Source organism: Carcharhinus amblyrhynchos, chromosome 10 (genome assembly GCF_965287045.1).
Source record: "Carcharhinus amblyrhynchos chromosome 10, sCarAmb.v2.hapA, whole genome shotgun sequence".
Lineage (NCBI taxonomy): Eukaryota > Metazoa > Chordata > Chondrichthyes > Carcharhiniformes > Carcharhinidae > Carcharhinus > Carcharhinus amblyrhynchos.
In genome coordinates this window covers 31702686-31720250 of record NC_137333.1, presented here as the reverse complement: position 1 = coordinate 31720250, position 17565 = coordinate 31702686, and the positions used below count along the sequence as shown (strand labels likewise).

The following is a 17565-nucleotide window of genomic DNA, read 5'->3' as shown; positions in this document are numbered from 1 at the left end:
ACGTCTTCCCAAGTGTTGTTATTTCCCAGCTGAAAGACAAATATTTTTCCCGTTTTGTTTGAATTGCAAGGCAGATGGTCTGAAATCATTAGTTCATTGTCAGCAGTGATGAAGGGTAGATTACTTGTGTGCTGTGTTCATAATGGCAGGTGCACAGCCCTGGGACTGCCATCTGCTGGGAAGTAAATGTTTATTCTGCAGAGATGCTGAAGAGGTTGTGCCTCCGTTACACAACAAAGTAGAAGCCTGTAACACTTCTTTTTTACCGCTTCCCTTCAGCCTTTTATGGTCTGCCTGATGGGTGTGACGCAGTGCCTAAAAATAACCGCATGTTCCATTCATTATTACTTCTTTGTAACACTTAGTGCAGGCTGTTATCTTCTAAATGAATTAAAGCATCCCTATTTATATGCCAAGCTCACAGCACAAGAAGTGGGTGGGGATTGCAAAATGACTCAGACATGGTTTCAGCCTGGACGCAGCTGCCTTCTGAAGCCAGAGTTTTACTGTAATTGGACATCAGAAGGGGAGGAGAGGTGGCGGGGGGGGGGCGACTATCTAAATCATTTAAGCTGTATGTGTAAATGTTCATATGATGTTACTAAAGGGTTGAAAGAGGATGAGTTTGGCGTTAATTGTGGAAGGCTACAGCAAGTCTAATGCCCCCCTCCCCCACCAAGTATCACAATCAAGGTACTGTGAGAACCACACACAGTCAGCACTGTGAAAAAGGAACAACATTCAGTATCATTAAATGCGGAAAAGGCTGATTCCCAGAGCAACTGAACTGACAGCAAAGTGGCAGAAGTGAAGAATCCAAAGTGATGAAAATGATTACATTAAACTGATTCATTCAGTTTCAAACAGGAGGTCCATTTGATTAAATTATTCAGCAACTTTATGCGAAGATATTCAACAATTTTAAATCTATCAATGGCATCTTTGTGCAATTTCTAAACAACTGCACACTTTTAATTTATACAAAGAAAATATTTTAACACAATATCAGAATGATAATCTGACAAATTAAGGCAACAGAACTGACTGGATGGAGTGTTATAGGAGATGGTTTTAAAAAGGGTCAGAGCCTCGGGACATTACTGGAAATCTAATGCTACGTGTTGATGTTTTGTCTCTTTTACTCCGCAGGTGCGTCGGTCCACCTTGTTGTCTAACAAGGGGCATGCACACGGTGGGTCGTGCGTGGGCTGCTCTTGGATGTTTCGAGAGTGGCCTAGTACTTCACGTCGTTGTGTGTGCTTAAAACTGGACCAGCAGACGGGCACCACAACAGCTCAGTGACTATCACTGTTTGCTGTGCAGATACATGGATTTGGGCCAGTGTCTGTGGGAGTTTGCGCATTCTCCCTGTGGTTGCGTGGGTTTCCTCCGGGTGCTCCGGTTTCCTCCCACACCCCAAAGATGTGCTCTTAGGCTGACTGGTGTAACAAATTGTCCCTAAATTATTCTCCCCTGAATCTGGTTTCCAATGGGGGTACCATAAGCATACACACGGGTCAAGGTAGGTGTAGGAAAATGCTTTAAGATGGCGTTGTGGGCTCCTTGGGCCAAAGGGCCTGTTTCCCGTGCTGTGTGGTTTTTTTGTTCTTTGTTCTTTGAAACAGTGAGAAAACAAATGCAACTGGAATGCATTAATGGATTAATATTGAATGCTACTTCTCTAGTACGTGAGATTTTAATTTGGATTTAAAGGATTTCCCACAGAAAAGAACAGCGGATAATCTAAATAAAATGCCACACAGATAATACTCTTTGTTTAAACTGATCAGAGACTATTTCACATTTGGTGGTCTTCAAAAAGAGAAGGAAAACAATAAATTATATACACACATTCTGTAGAATTGCTACAGTGCAGAAGGAGGCTATTTGGCCCACTGAGTCTGCATTGACTCCCCAGAAGAACACCTTACCCAGCACGGTGCCTGCCTCACCCTGCCTCAAGCTCATCCCTATAAGCCTGCACATTTGCCATGGGTAATCCACCTAACGTCTTTGGACACCAAAGGGCAATTTAGCATGACCAATCCACCCAACCTACACATCTTTGCACCCAACAGTGGCTACAAACAGTGCATTATAAATTGTAACAGAATAAGTTTATTTATTTGTGTCATGAGTGGGCTTACATTAACACTGCAGTGAAGTTGCTGTGAAAATTGCACCCCGCCCCACGAACATTCAAACAAAATTCATGTATGGATGATTATTGTCTTTAACCTAAAATAATGCGAAGGGGGCTCTTTTTTTTGCTCATTGTTATTCAATCCTTCACCTTGTAAAACTTTACATTGCATACCTAGTCACTCCTGTAAAGAGTTATTCTTTCTTTGGCCCAAACTAGGCCTGAATCAACAAATCATCCACTTAGAAACCAAAATCGGAGAGACTATGTTTATTCCGCCTCAGAGGCAAATTCTTAAACTGCTCCATAATAACAGGCAATTTTCAGCCATCGTGACATCAGTTTACAACCTCCAATCACAACTGCAATGAATGTAAGTGACAAAGGCTACTATGACACACAAGGGATTTGTTTTTATTTGTATCTAAAACTTATATTTCCATTCAGCTCTGACGCAAACCAAACCTCAAGATAACCTGGGAAATTTCAGTTCTGATTAACATTGGCACGGAAAATTTTCCACAGCCACAAAAGAAAATGGAGAAAGGTGGGTAAATCGATTTAAGATCCAGATCAGCAATGATACAACTGAATGAAAAACAGGCTTGAGAGAGCTTTATAGTTATCACGTACCTTAGATAATCACTACAAAACAGATGGGGATGTCAAGATCTTATTTCCATGCAGGCCTTATTCCAAGACTGCAGCAACTTCTGGGGAAAACATGTTGTTAGGATGCCGGATCAGAAACCCCAAAGTATATTATTAAGATAGACTAGACCTCAACAGTTTTTCTATTTTGGCATTAATGTGAGGATAGGATGCTTCATTCCTGGCGTGATTCTATTGAAACTAAGGAGCTTTTATCAAAACAAACTTATTTAACAACACAGTTTAATGATAACAAATGAATTAGCTTAACTTTTAACAATTGACTAATTGACCAATACTTAAAGAGGACAAGATACAATTCTTAACTGCTAACATATCAATATTTGTTCCAATCAAGCAATATTTCTCTGATAGACTTAAACCCCTCTAAAACACAGGCATAACTGCTTGTGACTTTTAGGAAGCTTCTGGAGAGAGAGAGAGAGAGAGAGAGTCTTTCTCCCACCAGCTTTAGGTGCTCTTGGTTTGAAATGAAAATGAAACTGTTTTTTCCTGCAAGCTTAGGTCCTCCCCTTAACCAGACGACTCTGTCCCTGTCAATCAACCTAATCAAAACTCACATGACTGTCTACCTAGTCTAAAAATTGCAGAACATAAGTAAACAAAATGTTCACTAACTTTCAAAAAGTAACACATCCCTAGCCAAAATCAGTTATTCTGCTCTTAGCATTTAAGCTATGTGTTTTTTCAGACAAACTGACTGTTGTAACAAAAGCAGCCCCATCTTAAAACATAAAATGTATCAAAATAGCACAATATTATCGCAATATATAGCTGAGGCTTCAAGTGATGTCTGTTGGTAATTTCATAAAAGGGGATAGTCATACTTTCTGTCTTTTTGTAGGAAATCGCACAATTTCATCTTGAAAGGGTAAAAGCCCATTATTGGTTAAAGTGGTAAATAGCTAGTATTCTTGGGCATGTTGGCTGCCCAGATGTCACCAAACCAATGCCAGGAACAGTACAAGTTTATCTCCAAACTAATACTGTTTACAAAATAAAAGGAGAATAATCAATCTTGATAGTCCATTTAGGTGGAAGGGCAGAAAATTCTTTGTCTGGTGAGAGGAAATATGAGTAGTTCAGACTATTCTTTAAATACGGTACAACCAGAATTCTCCAACCTCACCCACACCTGGGATTCTCCAGTTCTGGCGCAATGAATGGAGTTTTAGCTGAGCACCAAATTCTCCCTTCTCGCTGGCAGAGGTGGTGAGGCAAATCAGATCAGAGAATCCTCGCCTGTGTGGGAAAGATTGAAAATGTAAAGAGAGGACACCACTTGTTTTGAACGAGTCTTGTGTTGACAATGTAGACAACCCAACAATACTGAAGCTGGATTACACAGGTGAGCTAGATAAATAACATGACTGAAATGACAGCAGCACAAACACTGAATCTTATCTTAGTTTAAGGTAGAGTTAGAATTCTCTGCAACATATATGAACAAAAAATGAAAAATGATCAAGCGATAAAAACTTTGTGGAAACGGTTTTACTGCCAATAAATAAATGGCAGAGCAATTAATGTTAAATCAAGCACAAGTTTTATTTACCTCAACAAAAAGTCAATTTGGTTTGCTTGTTCCTTCTGCTGGTCTGTTAACTAGTTACAGGGCTCCACAGGAAATAGTGCCTGCATCCATTTCAATAGAAATGGACCACTAAAATAACATGGGACAAGTAGCAGGTTGTCATTCGTGATGTGGCTAGTGTTTACAGATTTTCACTTCAAAAATGTTTTTAGAAATCAAAATACATCATATAGTGCAGAAAAGGCTCTTCAGTTCGTTGAGATTACACCGAAAATAACTTCCATTAAAGTTGTGCTAATTCTATATTCCAGTAGGCGTCACATATCCTTAAGTATCTTCAAGTTTCGGCCTGAAATAGATCATTAAGTACCCGTTTCAGGCAGAAAAACAACAAAACTTAAACAAATCCATAATCAATATCTGAAAAGAGAGCAAACCTTACTGTGTGATGATCCCTGGAATGTCTGCCAGGACCCATTCATCAAGCTAAAAGGAATGCTTTCTATTTGACAGCAGATAGTTGGCTGAGGCCCTAGGAAAATCATCAGAGGCTGTTTCAAATGGTGTGGATTCACATCAGCCTGTGAAACTTCCTGCTTTTATAACGTGCCACAGTGTAAATGCAGGATGCCTCAAGAATGTGTTTCATGGCACAGACACACACAAAGTTGCGTTTGAGCCCAAAACCTTCCAACACAGAAATAATAGAGCTTCTATCACTTGCCAAGGCCTGAGCCAATATAGTAACATGCAGAAAATAAATCTTTACTCGTAATTCGGAAACAACTCTACAAAACAAGGACTGCTTTTGCAAGGAGGTACAATTCAAGTTTAAAGATATATATATATACTGTGAAGGGAAGGGCAAGCTTTGTAAAACACACTTCAGTTTAGAACTGATAGGTTTAAACTGGGCACCTTTGCTTTCATTTCTCAAAGGCTAGCTTTCTTGTGCCAATCCTGAATCAAAGTAATTTGTGTTTTGAACACTTGAATGTTTTGATACGTCTTAGCATTTTATCCGATAATAGCATTAGGAGTTTTACAGGTCAAGAACCAGAAGGGAAGTTAGCACTCTCTCCCCACACATGAATTTTTTTGAATTATCTCATCAGATACAAAACTTATCATTCCACACAGAATAAAAAAAGAGCAATTTCTCATGATTGTTTCAAGGTGCAGTACAAAGAAAACAGTTTTCTTCTTGTTAAAAACATTTATAACAGTTTTTAAAAATAATTTAATCATGGCAATGATCTGTTGTAGCAAGTATGTGCCAGTTTAAATTTCCCAAAGCCAAACTCTCATTTCCTAATGGATTTTCATATCAATTAATATGCATATTTTCAATAATTCACCCAATTCCCCCTTGAAAGTACCTAATTAGCTCCAATTCAACAAAAGCTTTGGACAGCAAATTCTGATTCTATCCACTCGTGTTAAGGAGTTTCCCTGGCCTCTTCAAATCTTGTGTTTACTGTAAATTTATGCCCTGCTGTTACACAAATGTTCTTGTCCTGTAAAAATCCTAATGCTACTGTTGGATAAATGCTAAGGCATATCAAAACAGTCAAGTGTTCAAAACACAAATTACTTTGATTCAGGATTGGCACAAGAAAGCTAGCCATTGAGAAATGAAAGCAAAGGTGTCCAGTTTAAACCTATCAGTTCTAAACTGAAGCGTTACCAAAGCTGTGTTTTACAAAGCTATTTACAGTCAACAAAGTGCCCTCATTTGACTTAACCCTGCATTTATATAGTAACTTAGCATCATTGAAAAGGTTTATGGTTCCAGTATTCTGTCAAATCTCATTTAGAAAATATACTGGTGGAGTTCTTGACCTCCTGAGCACTTTTGAAGTTATAATGTTTACACAGGCCAGAAGCCCTTGACCATGAGGCTTTTAAACATTTGGAAGCTGCTGAGGGCAGAGTTTCGACTATGTAACCATGCACTGGGAGGCTCAATTCTAATCACAGTCAGGCAGTACAAGTGAGCTGTGTCTAGCTGACACCTACACTGCAGCTGCTGAGGTCAGCCAGACGGCTGGCTGCAGTGTAATTCCAACATGACTGTGTGCTGTGAGTCTTTTGCACCCAACTTTAGGTCAATATCACTCTGGAAGGATGAACTCACCAGGTCATGGCTAGAATTGAATGCTTGCGTGTTCACTACTTAGATTCAGTTTATTACCCTTGCTGCAAGTAAACACAACACTGTTTTCCTATAAATACCATCCTTGTCTCACAGGAAAGCTATTGTACTCTCTTACCATCAAACTACATTACTAATCTAGGACAAAAGACAACAAAAGACCAAAGGGCCAATTTTAACTCAGGGGTGCAGGAGCTGAAACAGATGGAGCATTGCCATTTAAATTATGCCCCACTCCTTTGGGATAGGCAGGCTTCCTGTGCCTGAAGTTGGAGAAATTAAACAGACATGATGGGGGCAGGGAGAACTTCACAATGATGGGAAAACTTGTATCTCCACCTCCCCCCAAAATCATATTAAACCCACCTGCATCATATCCTACTAGATGAGGAAAGGGAACTCAACACAATTTATCATTTCATCGACTGTGTTAGATAACTTCACGACACCGCCAGAATAATCCATTAAATTACCCTTTCCCTGATCAGCATTAAATTCATCCATATTTCTTTCCAAATAGTTAACTTGCTGTGCCATTTTGAACCGTCATCAGATAAATTAATTGATTCTAATTTACCCCCAAAACTGAACTAATGAAATTCATTGCATTTTCTTTCACACTTACTTTTAAGCTATAACACTGCATCCAGAATGCCAACTTCAAAAGTAGCAATACAGTGAAAATGAAAGTCATCTTCAGTAAAACAGGCAGTTTAATATCTCATCTAAAGGACAGCTCTCTGATAAGGCTCTCACTTGGAGTTCCCATGAATTATGTGCAGAACTCTGGAGTAGGGAAGAATAAATTTTTTGATCAACTGCATCATATCACAGAAGTTTGGCTACTCAGAACACAAAATTAGAAACTGATTAAGTTTTCATTCTCAATACTCCTGTTTTTCATATTGTACTAAGATAATTTAATGCAGAAATGCTACACTGATTCTCAGACTTTAAAAGGATCATGGCAAGAGTGGTCCACCAGAAGAGAAATCTGAAAGTTTCCTATCAATTTAAATTACAATCTTCGAATGAATCAAGTAACTTCTGGATGGAGAACATTTTAACCAAGTCTTTCCTTACTTCACTTTGACAGGAGTGTTCAAACTATGGCTGTGATATTTATGGGACATAGGGTAAGGCTTTGGCCCTCCAGAATGATAACAGCCTCATTTCAAAAACACCCATTGCCTAATTCTGTAGGTCAAAAAAACAAGTGAGCAGCTCAACCTTTGGACAAACAGTCTACATTCCAGTCAGAAAACAGAGTACCTGACAACTGGCAAGCAGCTGACTCACTTGTTTTTGTAAAGTATTTTAATCACAGCCCACGGTGACTCAAGACATGAAACCAACTGTAGCTTTTAAATAAAAACACTCAAAACATACGTGCATTTCAAGGTACATGCACAAATTTAGAGACTACGAGTTCCAATTAACAGGGGTCTGCTGAAATAATGAATGCTGAGGAAATGCATAACAGATGTTTAAATAGTAAAAGTAAAAACATAATGCTGGAAATATACTGCAGGTTCATCAGCATCTTAACATTTTGAGTACACCCTTTTTATTTACTTCTGCTTCCATCAGGTTTGTGTTAAATTCTTGTAAAGTTTGGTTTGGATTAACATGCATTACAATTACACACAAACTCAAGGTATAACTGAAACAGGAGCCACAGAATACAATGAATTGAACTAACTAAAATTAATGCAGCTCTTCACTCAGATGCTATTTAACATAAAGTCACCACATGATGCTGTTTTCCTTTCATATTGTCGCCAATCTGGTTCTTTCAAGGCAGACTGGATTTATGGGAAAAAAACAAGTCCTGAAATTCTCAAGAATCTCAGTTTCCAGCACACCTGATCCCATGATATCAATAATGAAGACCATCATTGTAGAATCAGCTTTTTCCTACTCCCTCTGCATTTGGTGTTTAACGATTGGAGTAAACGAAAGTTTATTGTTACCAGTGCTATCCTGCTGTTGCAGGAACAGAATGACAGATGCCTGCCCTCACTGAAGTTGGAGGAAAGAGGGAAAAGGGCAGGTTAAAGATATTATTAAATCGATTAGAGCCAAATTTGAGTTCAATAGTTAAAATGGGGGCAATGTCTCATCAAGCGTGAAGCAAGTCATTTTTGTAGCCGTCTACCTCATTAGTAACTATTTATCAAGGAACTTTGCTGACATTAATAGCAAGACACTTGTAATATCACACTAATGACCCAAATGAAAAGACAAAATTAATTTCCATCAGAAAAATGCCAGAGGTAAAAGAATTCCAATTAGTAATTTTTGCACCAATTAGTTAATACTGTCCATGCAATTAGCTAAAGTAATTGAAATCAACACAAGCCATAGGATATATCAGAGGACTCACAGACATCCAAGACTGGTAACTGGTCTTCAAGAATGACATATTAGCTTTAACCCTTCATTATCAGCATAAATTTTGGATGAAGATGCAGAATACAACCATGTTAAAATTACCAAAATGTCTTGTTCATATCTAGAAGAAAGATAAATGTTTCCTCCTTCTCAATTATTCACTTTCCTTTATTATCTGGTCTGATCAGTCCATAACAAGATAGGCAGATGACCTGCTCCTAAGACTGCCAATAAACAGCAACCAGTAGCTTCATAAGAGCAACAGGGGATAATTACTTCATCCTTCCAATAATGGCAAGTCCAAAAGCTGACAAAGACAAACCCATTGCCAAGAGGCAATACCAACAGCTTAGACGAGGAATTTGAATATCACCCAGCTAGCCTTGTGTCTGTCCTCATCCGACACCGTAAAAAGTCTGACAACACCAGGTTTTAGTCCAACCGATTTATTTGATTACTATCAAATAAATCGGTTGGACTAAAACCTGGTGTTGTCAGGCTTTTTACTGTGTTTACCCCAGTCCAACGCCGGCTCATCCACATGATCTGACACCTGCATAGGAATTCTGGCTATCACTCCCAGTTTGGATACATTACAGCCAGTGCAGTGCTCCGGTCCATCTCAGTACCAAACCGCCTGGTGTGAATCCCTGGGGAAGCTAAATATTTCTGAAACAGCAGCAAAATGCACAAAGTGGGAAATTCAACTGTGGTGTTAAGCACCTGCATTGCTTAACACTACAGAGGCCAGAGACAATGTGCTGAGTCACTGGGGATAAACCCAGTTGACATATTTTGAAATAACTTAAGGCCTGACAGCTCCAGAGTACTAGTCATTAATTACAGAGACTCCTTTAATGGCTATAAAAATTGTATTTCATAGTTTACCAATCGGCTCTTTTCATACCCCATAGCTGTTGAATAATTCACTAGTTGTGAGCCAACATTGGGACATCCCAGGGATGTGAAACACACGTGTTCTACACGTCTTTTCTTTAAGATCAAAAGATATATGTTTCATTAAAAACTTGTTTTTCCTCCAAGTGTTTAGATAACATAAAAAAGCCTTAAGACATTTTGTGTCACTTGCTTTTCTTTTTCTCCTTCAGCTAAAAGTTTGCCAATCGCATTTTCACAATTTCCACATATTTTTCTCCATCACATTGGCTAGTTGACAGCAGATTTAAATGGCTTGCTGCTCTCCTTGTGCCGAGAGGCAATACCAAGAGCCTGGATGAGGAATTTGAATATCACCCAGCTAGCCTTGTGTCTGTCCTCATCTGACACCCACATACTGGCACTTCTCCAGCAGAGCTAGAATTACTGGATAATGTTCAGAAGTAGGAATTTTGGCTACCACTCCCAGTTCGGGGGCATTACAGCCAGTGCAGTGTTCCTGTCCATCTCACTACCAGACTGCTTGGTGTGAATCCCTACTGAGCTACCAGGGGAAGCTAAGTGTTTCTGAAGCAGCAGCAGCAAAATGCACAGACAAAGGACTCGGAAAACTTCTTGATTCACTGAATCAACACTATTAAGGGGGGGGTGGGTGGTATTGGATGCTGAGTGGACTGGAATAGAGCAGTACCTTCAATTCAGTAGCTGCTGCACAGAGATGATTACCGGTAGTGATATTGATTCCTTTGTGGATCGTGGGATCCAAGAATCTAAAGATTTTTAAACATCAAATGCATGGGGCCTCGATAGGGAGAGATTCTAGCAGAAGGATTAAAATCCTTACTAGTTCAGGCTGCCAGACTGTGTTGTCGGTGTCAGAAAAATATCACGAATGCGGAAATATATGTTATTACTGATATTTTCATAGTTGTGTTAGCGAGGCACAGGCCTTTCTGAATACAATAGTTGACCCGAATACACTTGGCTTCTTGAGTCTCTTCCACAGGCTAACAAAACTAAAATAGGGGATTTTAATTCTGCTCTGGGATAGGCAACACATCAGTCTAAATATGCCCCAAAACCCTCCATTTTGAGTGCTATTAGACTGTCATGTTTGTAAATTAAGGCCTATCATTCAGTTTATAGTAAATTGCCTTTGCTTTTGATAACAAAATTAACATTTTTTGGTTAGATTTAGATTATCTTATCTATGAAAAGATTATGCATTAAAATTGTCCTTAGACCAAGAATGTGTTTTAAAAATTATTTTCTAATTGTGAAAAGTCAACATATTCAAATTTATTTTACCAACTCTTCAAAATATGCTGGAAATGAATGAGTTAAAATACCCCTTTCAACAAACATTCTTTATACATTGCTTTTAACCAAGAAAAATGTCCCAAGGTGCTTCACTGAAGTGGAGTCAAAGAATAAATGCCGAGTCAAAGAGGAGTTTAGGAGAGGTAGTCAAAAAGTTGGTCAAAAGATGGGTTTTAATCAAGTGCTAAAGGAAAGAAAAGTGGAGAGGTTTTAGAGATTGAAAAAAGTGGAGAGGTTTTGGAGGTTGAAAAAAGTGGAGAAGTTTTAGAGATTGAATTGCAGCGTGTGGCAGCTGAAAACGAATGTGGCAGGAGGGGGGAAATATGAGAGACTAGACAGAGAAGCTTCTTTAAATTTTTATGAAATTATTGTTTTTATGTGAGGTGGAGTGGTGAGTTCATTCTCTCTTCTTCGTACGATTGCGAATCTAAATACAACTGATTTAAGTTTTCTTCAGAATACTCCTCTGGTTACTATCTTCCATCCTTAGTACTTTTCTAATACTCTCAGGAATCTTTCGTAAACAAGTTATTAAGCACTGCCCTGGAACTCACGCACACACTTCATGTACTTTGTACGTTTTGTTCTCAGCAGATTAACAGACTAACAAAAGAGCCTTAATGCAGAAAGTGGCTAACATTCCAATCTATCAATGTCCAAGCAACAATCTATTTCTCATATTAATTTCTATAAAATGAGGCAATTTATCTGTATATATTTCAATGACTTCTTGAAAACACGCCAACTAGTGCCACGTACAGAAATGAGCAGCTTTCCTGTTGCCCGTAGCAAAATCAGCTAATAAAGTAAATAAATCACAGACAGGCTGGCAGCTTGTACTAGACTACCAGTTACAAACAAGCTACATTTTTCAGTGCCTTTTGGCATCCAAACGTGCTATTTAACATGAATGAACAGAATGTGGTGTCTTTTTGTTAGGGTGGTGCTGATCCAATTTTGCAACAGATCACTCCAGTGACTAATCAGACACCCTGATCAATTCAACCACTATATAAAATAATACAACTTCCTGATTAAATGTGTTCTGGGAATCTTACAATAACATACTGACATCATGTTGAACAAGACTCAGCTTGTCGAGAGTGATTTTCTTTTCATCTAATACCTGTGCCAACTAGTCCACGAACAAACTCAAAACATTTCACTTTGTGTGTTTTTTTAACTTCAATAATGTCACCAGTGTTCCACATTTCTGAATGTGAACATCCTGATAGGAAGTCCTAGTATTATTGTTAACCCAACGAAACTGCTTTCAGAAGTATATTCACGAGATATTGTGTGTTTTTCCATCAAAATAACCAAAGTAACTATATTTCAGCAGAGTTGGAGACAAGTCCACAGTAGTTAATCTCACAAATCTTATGTTCTTAAATCCGTTGTACTGCTTATGTCATACACCTTAACGAAAAGCATATGAACTGTGATATTAATTTTAAAAATGTGGAATATCCTGATACAGCAATGTTGAAACATTCAAACCACTAGCTGGACACGTTTTACTTTCTCAATTATTTTTAGAATTGTGTATCTAAACATCTAGAATTTCTTCCCTAACACGCATGCACAATTGCTATGAAATTAGGCTATCATCGTAGTGGCTTCCAAGTATAAAAATAAACCCAAAAAGACAGCTGCTATTCCAGCTTTTGCTTTCAGTTTATCTAAAAAGCACAACCGAAAAACCCAAAATAAATAAAAAAATCAATCTGTAATGAGAAACCAACTGATTTGTTTTCATTTATCGAACTTGTGCTTCAGACTCTGCATGTCCCAAAGACAAATATAAACTAACAAATACCCTTATGAATACTTGCAACACAAAATGTCACAAATCTACACCACAGTTCAAACTTTGCATTAAAGTATCTGCATTTTCCACTTATGTTAATGGTTTCAATATGAAACAGATCACTCAAGACATTCTTTCTCCTTCTCTTCAGGCCACCATGCCCCTACACACCCTTTCTTTCCCTTCCCTTTCAATTGATGCTGTGCCTAAATTCTAAACAGGTGAAGATGAATTCTGCTTGGCTAAATCCAAAGTAAGTATTCCATCTCTGACTTTTGTTTTCTGCCCCTTGTATTTTGAACTCTTCTCCTCTGGTAAGATAAATACAAGTTCACACAATATAAAAGAGCAACAGCCAATGCTGTTCTGTAGTTCTATCAAGCTGAACTAGGATACTTAATTTTAAGAAGAACTTTATGCTTGGTAATGCTGCAGCGTTCTTGCAAATAAACCAAAGTAAAACTGAATATTGAAAGTACAAGATGTTTCATTTTCTATATTTTATCTTGCATGCTGTATCTGATCTGTATTCCTCATCTTTGAGAATCAATTGCAATTACCAAGTGCTTCCAGTCAGTTCAGCAATAAAAAGTGTAGGCAGATTTTTTTGTGGGTGGGGGGGGGAGCTGGGACAGGTTTAAGTGCAAACATGCATTCAATTCTCCTCTGTAAAATGACACAGGAATAACCAAACAGTTCTAAATTCTCAAATCCCACCTACCAAGATCCCAAATTCATACCCAAAACTCATTGTGAATGTTTGTAAAATCAGGAGGCTCCTCCTGATTACCAGCACATTCAAAGCTATAGTAATAAATGCGTAGAAAATAAAATTAATAGTAAAAATATACAGTTGACAAACCTTCCACAGCAGCAACTTGGTCAAAATTCTTTGACACAAAGTCTATTCTGGCATATGAGTTTGCATCTGTACCATTAATACTTCCTTTGGTTTGAGGAGTTGATCGACATCGTACTATTTTCTCACATTTCATCAAATCGTCATCCATTAAATCTAAGGCAATGTAGTTCAGCCCGTTCTGGAAACCGGTGGATGTCTTGCGGCACATTGGGCTTTCTTGCTCCTCTTCAGCTTCATCACTCTTTCTGAGAGAAACATTTTCAAATGAAGCAGAACTGTGCCTCTTGGGATCGTGAGCAAATGACGGCGAAACAGGTGTGACAGTTGTTGTGGATGAGAACGTTTCTGAACTATGTCTCCTTCTTCCTTGGGGGTCAGCACGGATTACTTTTGCCCCCCGATTGGGATCTGGTGGCAGACTCGGAAGCAGGAAAACCTCTACTCCAGGCATCTGATCAATCAGAGAAAGTCTTTTCACGCCAGTGGTTGAGCTAGCCACTTGTGTACTTTCGTGTTTTGGTGAAACTGGTAGTGGAGATGTTGTGGCGATTCCAAATGTCATTTCTGTATAATCAGTCTCATTTTCCAAAGGGTTGGGGAGGCGGGATGTTCCAACCTGACCTTTCAGGTATATATCAGCTGGGTGACTTCTGCTAGAGCACGACATTGGTGATCCAGCCACTGCATCAAAGGAACCAACGGGAACAATTCCATTTTTTAGTGACTGAGAGTTGAGATCGAGGTTCATGTAGTCAGACACTGGGGGCCTCCCCTGAACATTGCCAGAGTCCATGGAAGATAAGGGACCTTCTTGTGACACAGGTGTGGGGGAATAGACAAATTTGTTGCTGAAATCTATGTTAATGTATTCTCCTGGGCTCTTTGGTTCATCCGGTAAAGGATGCTCGTTTGTACTTGGTAATGTGCTTGCTCCTAGCTTGTCCAGTGACAACCTGGTGGGTCTCATAGCTCTTCCTCTTGACAGTAGGTAGTCAGTCCGACTTTGCCGCACTGGTGAATGAACATGACTGACTGCACAAGATGTGCTAGACTTCATATTAAATGTCGGCTCTTCAAGAATCACATTACCTGGCGAGTTCATCGGAACATAGTTATCATTTTCTCCATTCTTCTGACACTGAGGTTTATAAGATCGGGGTAAGGAGTAAAATGAGTAGCTGGGTTTGGTAAGTTCTTCACTTACAGGGTTGAAAAAGTAGTCTGGAGGAGTAACTGATGCACAACAGTCAACAGGAGACATGTTCATATACTCATCACTGGTGAACTTTCCATCTGAACTTTCTCCTGATAACTTTGATCCGCACCACATTCTCATGTATCCACTTGGGTCTGGTGAGCAGCTCTCAGTTGGAGAAATGTTCTTGTATCCATTTGCATTCAGTTGGGAATGTGATCGGGGATTAATTATTTGTTTTGGGGCAGAAATACTTTTGGGGCTCATTGGCATGTAGTCATCCCTTTTGTTCGGTGCAGGTGCTATGCCAGGAGTCATTGGCATATAGCCATCATCACCAAGGTTAGTGGATCCAGAACTCCTTTGGGATCCTATTTCGATGTCACAATAATCTTCTGGGTAAGGATTGTAGGCAACTTTGGGGGATGCAGTATGTGAAAGATGTCCTGAACTGCCCATGCAGGTAGCTTTCATTAAAGTATATTCATCTAATGAAACTGAAGAAACCTGCGACATGACTCTCTGTCGGCATGGAGTTGTTAAAGAGCAAGTTCTTTTCCTGTAGCCCTTCTCAAGTTCTGCACTTTCATCCCTAGCCATCTGATAACAGCTGCAATTAGACAGACCACTAGTATGTCTTTCCATTAACATATACCCATACAATTCACTGCCTTCTCGAACAGGTGGTGTGTCAGTAAATGACTCTGGTGTGTTACTTCTGTTCCCCACATAATGTCTCAAGTCCCCAGGACTAGAACCATACTCATCGAAGGAAATAAACCCACCATCACTTGGAGAACCTGAAACAGATGCACTGGCACTGGATGGCCGAGGTATGGTGTCCGAAGCAGATCCATGCCCGCTACTTGATGACAGACTTACTGGACTTGTGGCAGATGGGGGGGAATGAGACATTGGCATAGACATTGATCGACTATGGTGAAGAGAATTGTGCTGGAGCACTCTTGAATTTCTATACATAGTATTTGAGCGACTGAAGTGTGTTCTCACCATACTGGGACTGATGGGGCTGCCAGTCACAGACTCTGGTCGACACATGGAACTATCACCTTCGCTGGCTGTCCTCATGCGGCACGATGTGATTTTATTGGCTGACAAAGGGGTTGTGATGCTGTCAGTCCGTGATCGTCTCTGCAGACCGGTCTGACTGGGGGGCAGGTTATTCAGGTGCCTTCTGCTTGGTACAGTGATGGGATTGGAACCTGAGGATTGACTCTTGCTTCTGGGCCGGAATTCACACAACTCCTTCATCGCTTTCATGGCTTCCAGGATGGTTTCGTGGATATGCTGAGCCACCACTGAGTCATCCACCTGCATCCACAGCTCCCCGGGACCAGTAGATGCTGACCTGCCCACTTCAATGAAAAAGAAATTCTCTGAGTGCCCACACCGCCGAATGTTCATCAGCTGCAGGTTGACAGAAGGGACCTCGGAATTGAGTTTCACAAAGCCCATGCTCTTACTGGAAAGGCACAGCATGTAAAAGCCAGTGAGGTTTTTGGCTTGTCCCAAGCCTTTGGGTTTCAAGTTAACTTGCCACACTTCCTTGTAAAGGGCAGAAGCGGGGCTGAGCAGCCCATAGGCCAGCTCCTGCTGCACAGACACAGAGGACACATCAGGCACCAACTTGTCCTTGTTCAGCAGGTCGGTGAGGGCGAGGAACCAGCTCTCCTGCTCCTGCTCACTGTCTGCTGCCACCGCCAAGTACTCCTCTTTAGTGTAGAGGGCGATGAGGTATTTGTGTTTAGCGTCTGCTCTCTTGTTAATATTCAGGCAGCTCTCCAAAGGGATGATCCTCTTTGCCACCGACTTATTTTTCCACTTCTTCTCGTTCTCATAATACTCGAGGCGGGCCGGGCAGTCCCCGCTTCGCTCCCTCAGCACGAAGAATCTCTTGTGCCCATGTTTCTGCTTCTTCAAGTAACCGCATTTCTTCACCTTGGCGGGGCAGGGGGAGCCCCCAAGCCCCCCCTTTAATACAGGCGGACTGGCCATCCTTTCAAAGAGGGGAAATCCTCCAGCAATTCGCGGACAGATTTGCTGCTCTGCTCTTGTTTTTCTGCTGCTCTCGGTGCCGGGAGCAGAGTGGAAGTGAGAGCTGTAAATAACACACACTGAGAGGCTGCACAGCAAAACAACATGTGACCCAGCTCCTCACACACACCCCCTCACACAGAGAGAGAGAGAACTCACAGCCCGGGGAGAGGGGGAAGAGAGGGATGGGGAATAGGAGAGGGGGAATGGGGAGGGGGAGAGAGAGGGGGAGGGGAGAGGGGGGGAGAGAATGGGGAGAGGGGGAGGGGGACAAGGGAGGGGGAGGGGGGAGGGGGACAAGGGAGGGGGGAGGGGGAGGGGGGAGGGGGAGGGGGGAGGGGGACAAGGGAGGGGGCGGGGGATGGGGAGAGGAGGAGGACAAGAATATGGGGAGGGGGAATGGGAGAAGGGGGAGGGGGACAGGCAGAGGGTGAGGGGAGATGGGGAGGTGAAGGCAGAGGGATGGGGAAGACGGGAAGGAGAGAGGGAAAGGATAAGGGGCAAGAGAGGGAAGGGGAGGAGGAAGAG

At 40.7% G+C, this 17565-nt stretch overlaps 1 protein-coding gene across 1 annotated transcript in view; it reads right to left on the bottom strand.

The window, feature by feature from the left end:
* Positions 1–17127, bottom strand: part of irs2b (insulin receptor substrate 2b) — a 60888-nt gene extending 43761 nt beyond the window's left edge. Inside the window, exon 1 of the mRNA XM_080196873.1 lies at positions 13788–17127. Within this exon, the coding sequence (XP_080052999.1) occupies positions 13788–16998 (3211 nt within the window). The 5' untranslated portion in view covers positions 16999–17127. The remainder of the gene's footprint in view (positions 1–13787) is intronic.
* Positions 17128–17565: the final 438 nt, after the last annotated feature.